Source organism: Aphanomyces astaci, assembly GCF_000520075.1.
Source record: "Aphanomyces astaci strain APO3 unplaced genomic scaffold supercont1.70, whole genome shotgun sequence".
Taxonomy (NCBI): domain Eukaryota; phylum Oomycota; class Saprolegniomycetes; order Saprolegniales; family Verrucalvaceae; genus Aphanomyces; species Aphanomyces astaci.
Genome location: NW_009798333.1, coordinates 292,646 through 297,994, shown reverse-complemented (window position 1 = coordinate 297,994; position 5,349 = coordinate 292,646). Strand labels below are relative to the sequence as shown.

The 5,349-nt window shown below is 53.7% G+C and overlaps 3 protein-coding genes across 4 annotated transcripts; 2 read left to right on the top strand and 1 right to left on the bottom strand.

The window, feature by feature from the left end:
• The first annotated feature begins 299 nt into the window (after positions 1-299).
• On the top strand, positions 300-3,841 carry H257_15490 (hypothetical protein). The gene is made up of 18 exons (XM_009843614.1): positions 300-399; positions 461-534; positions 631-828; positions 895-977; positions 1,080-1,116; positions 1,167-1,258; positions 1,327-1,355; positions 1,531-1,819; positions 1,867-1,927; positions 1,974-2,025; positions 2,078-2,183; positions 2,240-2,353; positions 2,451-2,585; positions 2,654-2,929; positions 3,034-3,125; positions 3,169-3,380; positions 3,428-3,542; positions 3,600-3,841. Exons 8-13 carry the CDS (start codon positions 1,745-1,747, stop codon positions 2,466-2,468), a joined length of 426 nt encoding a protein of 141 aa, XP_009841916.1. The 5' UTR covers positions 300-399; positions 461-534; positions 631-828; positions 895-977; positions 1,080-1,116; positions 1,167-1,258; positions 1,327-1,355; positions 1,531-1,744; the 3' UTR covers positions 2,469-2,585; positions 2,654-2,929; positions 3,034-3,125; positions 3,169-3,380; positions 3,428-3,542; positions 3,600-3,841.
• Positions 3,220-3,650, bottom strand: H257_15491 (hypothetical protein; the record flags this gene model as incomplete). The annotated part of the gene is made up of 2 exons (XM_009843615.1): positions 3,220-3,315; positions 3,516-3,650. 2 exons carry the CDS (start codon positions 3,648-3,650, stop codon positions 3,220-3,222), a joined length of 231 nt encoding a protein of 76 aa, XP_009841917.1.
• A 23-nt stretch (positions 3,842-3,864) lies between the features above and the next one.
• Positions 3,865-5,349, top strand: H257_15489. Of its 2 annotated transcripts, XM_009843613.1 has the most exons (2): positions 3,865-4,507; positions 4,562-5,349. In XM_009843613.1, exons 1-2 carry the CDS (start codon positions 3,920-3,922, stop codon positions 5,111-5,113), a joined length of 1,140 nt encoding a protein of 379 aa, XP_009841915.1. In that variant the 5' UTR covers positions 3,865-3,919; the 3' UTR covers positions 5,114-5,349. The 2 variants fall into 2 exon arrangements, with proteins under 2 accessions (XP_009841915.1, XP_009841914.1); XM_009843612.1 differs by having other exon boundaries at positions 3,867-5,188.

Here is a 5,349-nt window from a genome sequence, read left to right as displayed (position 1 = left end):
CGGCATCAAGCTAATCGGCCTGTAGTTGCCAGGGTCTGCACGGTCGTTCTTCTTGAACAGCAACACAACCTCACTGGTACGTTGGCATTTCAATAATGTGCCTCGGTTCAACTGATAGTTGAAAACGATAGCCAGGATTTCACCAAACACCGCCGGTGCCACCTGGTAGAAGCAGGCAGAATACCCGTCGGGACCTGGTGTGCGGTGTGGGGTCATGGTTTCGATGCTGGTCTGAAGGTCTGTCCCGGTAACGTCCTCCTCAAGGGCATTCTTATCCTCGACTGTTAATTTTCTCCGTAGGACACGAAGGAAACGACGGCGGGTGGCTCGATTTGGAGGAGTGGGGCCATCCTCACGCATAACACCCGTCCAGTGGGCGACGAATTCTTTTTGGATGATGTCCGGGGCTGACGACAACGTCCCATCGCGTTGTCTCACTGATCTTACGGGAGTTTTGTAGAGAACTTTGGTCGGTGGACGGAAGAAATGGGTCGTGGAGCGCTCATTCTTGCTCGCGTGGACGTCAAAGTTAAGGTCAGAGTAGTATAATTTCCACAAGTCCTCCGATTCGAGGAAAATTTTCTCCTCCTCCTCGATATCTTGGAGATTTGACAACCCCTCGCTGTGTAGGCGCCGCGCTTCCGCCAAGCGTACGGCGGAGGCTGTCTTTTCTCGTGAAAAATGCGATTTGACGTGGCGGTGGGCTTCTTGGAGGAACCTCCGTGTACGTTTCTTCCAAGCATGCCACACAACGCCTGGGTTTTGTGCGTCGCGGAGGACGACGAGGAGTCTTGAAGCCTCCGTCGCGATGGCCTCTCGCACCTGAGGGTACTGTAGGAGTTCCTTCGGCAGTTTCCAATATCCTTTCCCCATCGTTTGATGTGTGTCCTCTAGCACGAGTGTGTGGATCGCATGTCGCCAGCTACGTGTGCGTCCGGCCGTTTGTAGTCGCTAGAGACGTAGCAGTCTCTGACAAGGTGTGTATCGGCAAGGATATAGTCTAAGCGGGTCGTTTTGTGTGGCCCCGAATACATACGATCCTTATCGTGATGCATGTGCCAAGCGTCGGTCACACGTAGGGCCGCAAGCCACTCCAAACAGTTGATTCGGCCCACGGTATGTACGTGGTGCGGTTTGTCCGCGTTAAGGTACAGGTCCAATGGTAGGATGAGATCTCCCATGACTACGTGTATGCTGTCCTCTGGAAAGTCGCGTGGCAGACTGTCGTAAAATGCGACCCGTTCTGTTGGTTGAACAGGTGCATATACGCAGTGGAAGTATACAGGGGTCTCCTGCCAATGGGTATTGACCACCATGTATTTGTAGGGGACGTCGAGCTCGGTCAGATACCGGAGGTCCCGGAAGCCTGGGACTGTGTCGTCAAAGACCAGGGCGACGCCACCGCTACGATGCGCTGTGTCCTCATTTAGCGCGGGGACATACTCGGGGTTGGCACGGGGGTCGTTCACAGCAATGGGTATTGACCACCACGTATTTGTAGGCGACGTCGAGCTCGGTCAGATGCCGGAGGTCCCGGAAGCCTGGGACTGTGTCGTCAAAGACCAGGGCGACGCCACCGCTACGATGCGCTGTGTCCTCATTTAGCGCGGGGACATACTCGGGGTTGGCACGGGGGTCGTTCACAGCAATGAAGCATTTCCCGTGCCCGAGAGCGTGTTGAATGTGGTAGGTGAAAGTGGACAGGTGATGACTTTCTTTCAGTTTCGTCTCTTGTAACGCGACAATGTTTGCCTTGCGCATGATGCGCTCGACAAAAGTATGGCCGTTGTCGACGGGGGTGATGCCGTTGATATTACAGGTGAGCAGTTTGATAGATGGAATAGGCTGGTTGTGATGAGACTGTAGGCGGAACTTAGTACCGACGCGCTGGCAGCGCGAGACCCAGTTGGACTAGTCGAAGGATACAGTCTGTTCCCGCCTTGACCACCGACAGTGTTTGATCCTCGTCGTAGACGTGATGCCATTCACGCATGGCGATCAGCTGCATCACGAATCCATGGTTGGGTAAGTACTCTACCAACCGTCCCAAAATACTACCCCCCAAGGCTGTGCGTAGGATGAGCAGCAAAGTGTTTGGAGTGAGGAGGCGGCCGCTACCAGATGGAAGCCAGATTACTGGTTGCCCGGTCAAGCACAGCAACCATGCATCCTTCTGGAAGAAGGTAGGCGCCATGATACTCAACCATAGTTCAAAGAGGGAGAGAGCATCCTCTACTAGGAACCGGGGAAGGGGCACGGGATCGCTTGCGTCATTTACAGCATCCGCGAGAAGTTCCTCGCGGCGGTGCTGCAATTGGCCAGACCCAAGCTTCGATTTCCCATAGAAGTGCTTGTAGGTATCCGAGAATGATTGCACCTTCCGCCCCGTGGAAGCTCCAAACCATCGCTGCCATGTAAATGCAATTGGATCACTGACTCCAGTTGTGTAGGGTGAGATTTTGCCATGACATGTAGTGCCACATTGGCTGATAGGTGCTTCTTTTGGACCTGGGTCCACACTCTGTATGGCCTTAAGAACGAGCTCAGATATGTCACTGAGGTTATCAGCGACCGCCTCTGCAAAGGTTCGATCCGTGTCCGCAAGTTCCTCAGCATGTAGTTGTTTGATTGACTCTTCCAGAATCGTTTGTAGTCGCTCTAGTGTCATCGATTCGACGTCGAATGACAGGGTGCTCTGGACTTGGTGCATTGTAGTGACACATTGGTTGCGAGTCACGTCAGATATCTCCTGCCGATGAAAAGTAGGAATCATTGTGACGATATCCTGGTCTTTCCTCCATTGGAGGGTGTCAAATCCTCCAGTGTGGGCGCGAAGGTCGTCAAAGAAATTCGGCGTCGCATATCCCGCCAGTGTTTTTGGCGGTGAGCGAGTCGGTTCCTTGCGTTTCCTGCGTCCCGACAACACTTGGTACGGTACGTCCACTTCCATGGACTGATTGTTGTCCATCAATGTGTCCTCAGTGTCCATGTCAGCCTCCGCATCATCCTCGAACACGCTTACGTATTCGCTAGTGACTGGTCCGATAGCGCCGGTGGAAGTTTCGGGTCGAATAGACTGCTGAAGCGTCGAATCGAATTGCCGTAGTTGAGGCCGAATTTCTGAGGTAATACTCTCGGTGGGCGCAACGTGTTCCTTTGGTTGTATAGGCTTGGTGCTCTTTTTGGCCATTTTTGACGTGGCCATAATGGCATTTCCAATTACCGACGATTTTGGGCCAGGGGTGTTGACAGTTTGATCGTCCGGTGTCCTCGTGTGGGCGCTTTACCTCGATGTCCACACAGTGCGACGAGACCCTGTTAACCCCGTGGAATGGAGTCCCTTTAGTTCCTTTCAAGTACACACGGTAGTAGAACCGCTGGTATTTAATTAGGTTGATTGGTTCTCCATTGATCCGTAATTGGTCAGGGATAGCCGCGTCCGAGAAATAGATACGCCATGCGTTCGTGTGGCACCCAGTCCCAGGAATGACAGCACGATGGCTGTGGTAGACTACATCGACGCCGAGCTGGGTCAGCTTGCGGTAGAATTGCGTTGCATCAAAGTTGTCGCGGACACCAATAATGTCCATGAAACATAGGGGGTCCAATGAGTGCTCCTCCTGCACAGGGATGAGGTACTTCTTGCCCATAATTGACAAGGTCTGTCCCCCAAGTGCTTTGCGGGCATTTGAAGTTGTCACTGAAACCATAATTCCACCACGTCCGAGTCGAATGACTTGGACGAACTCAGAAAGCAGCGATTTCACGGTGTCTGTTTGCGCACTAGCAAAGAGCGAGGACATAATGGCCTCGTGCGACTGGTTAGCAAGTGCATAACCAGAGGCTCAATATATAATTGATAACCTGTAACATTGGATGTTATGTATTATAACATGCTTTTTGGCGACATATCATACTCATGCTTAAGGATAATCGCAGCTTTCTGGTTCCGGAGGATGTGTCTGGGGATAGTTACTTCGGTGTCGTCGCCCTAGGGTCCAAGGAATTCCTGCTTCGAGTGGTAAACGTTCGTCCGCAACCTTCCACGGACGTGATGAGTTTGGCACGGGCTGGGTTGGAAACTGACGCCGAGCTTAGCGAGTTGCTGCGTCCGTACCTGGCGGTGGTGACTCGGCGGCTGCAGAAAAGTCTGTCGATTGACTCATTTCTCAAGGAATTACATGACTTACTGGAAGGAATCGTGCGGGGCCCATCTTATGCCTTTGTGGAGCCTCCCAAGCTCTCGTACTACGAGGCGTTGTTGCAGGACGTGGCCACCATTGGTTGGGACCGTGTCTTGGAGGTCAACACCGACGACCACGGGCACTGGAACGGGCTGCATGTTCAGTTGGTGGACTCGCATGGCCGGAAACACGCCGTGTCCTTCCGCATGGACGCCAGCTACCCGTCGTCCCCGCCCACCTGTGGCGTCGACGTGCCGGAGCCGATGCCGCCGCTGCAATGGTCGCCTCTCAAGCCGCCATCCCTTCAACATGCCATCGACCAGGTCTTTCATCTATTTCTTTTCTTCTCATTTAAATACTCAAACAACAACAAGCAGGTTCAAGCGCACTTGGAAACGTTCCAGGACTTTTGGGATGTGCTCGACGACATTGACAAAAAGTGCTGCGTGTTAGAACCGGACCGGCCCACCCGCGGCTGCAAACGGCGGCGACTGGCCCTCCGTCCGTCCGTGTCGATCCAATTCGACGTGCCCGACCCCGTCCTCCCCCGAGCGCTCGTGGACGTGGTCTGGTTTGGGAACGACGCGGCGGTCACTCCGCTGCGGGAAACCCTGTACGCAAACCTGTCGAAATGGAAGCCCGCCGACAAACTGCGCCGGAACCTCGAGCGCGTACTCGGCGTGCGCTTCCCGTCGCCCCGGACCGCCGCCAAGAACGAGTTTGCGCTGGAGTGCGGCATCTGCTACGCCCACCGCCTCGACGACCGGATTCCCGACCGCGTGTGCGACTCGGCCAACTGCGCGCGGTCGTTCCACGGGTCATGCCTGTTGGAGTGGCTGCAGGCCATCCCCACCTCGCGCAAGTCGTTTGGAACGGTCTTTGGGTCATGCCCGTACTGCCGCGAGCCCATTTCGGCCAAAGGTGTATGAGGTCTTTTGCTTGGAAAATAGGAACTATATGAAGGAATCCGTGACAGTCGATGTAGGAATGCCCTGGATGTCAAAATATATTTGGATTTGAAATTTGGAGTATTCATCAATATTTTGCTGCCAAATATCGCGCGTTTTTTTTCGCCAAAAAGTAGAAAAGACGTTGTCAAGGGGCTTAAAGTTGGCAAGAACTGAGAATGATAGATCTTCGTTCGAAATCAGGTTGATCCAGTCAG

Bases quoted from the DNA above. Each gene is read 5' to 3' on its own strand.
- H257_15490 (XM_009843614.1), top strand. From the start codon at position 1,745: ATGTTTGCCTTGCGCATGATGCGCTCGACAAAAGTATGGCCGTTGTCG. The intron at 1,820-1,866 runs GTGAGCAGTTTG...ATGAGACTGTAG, and splicing joins TGATGCCGTTGATATTACAG to GCGGAACTTAGTACCGACGC. The intron at 1,928-1,973 runs GTCTGTTCCCGC...TCCTCGTCGTAG, and splicing joins TGGACTAGTCGAAGGATACA to ACGTGATGCCATTCACGCAT.
- H257_15489 (XM_009843612.1), top strand. From the start codon at position 3,920: ATGCTTAAGGATAATCGCAGCTTTCTGGTTCCGGAGGATGTGTCTGGG.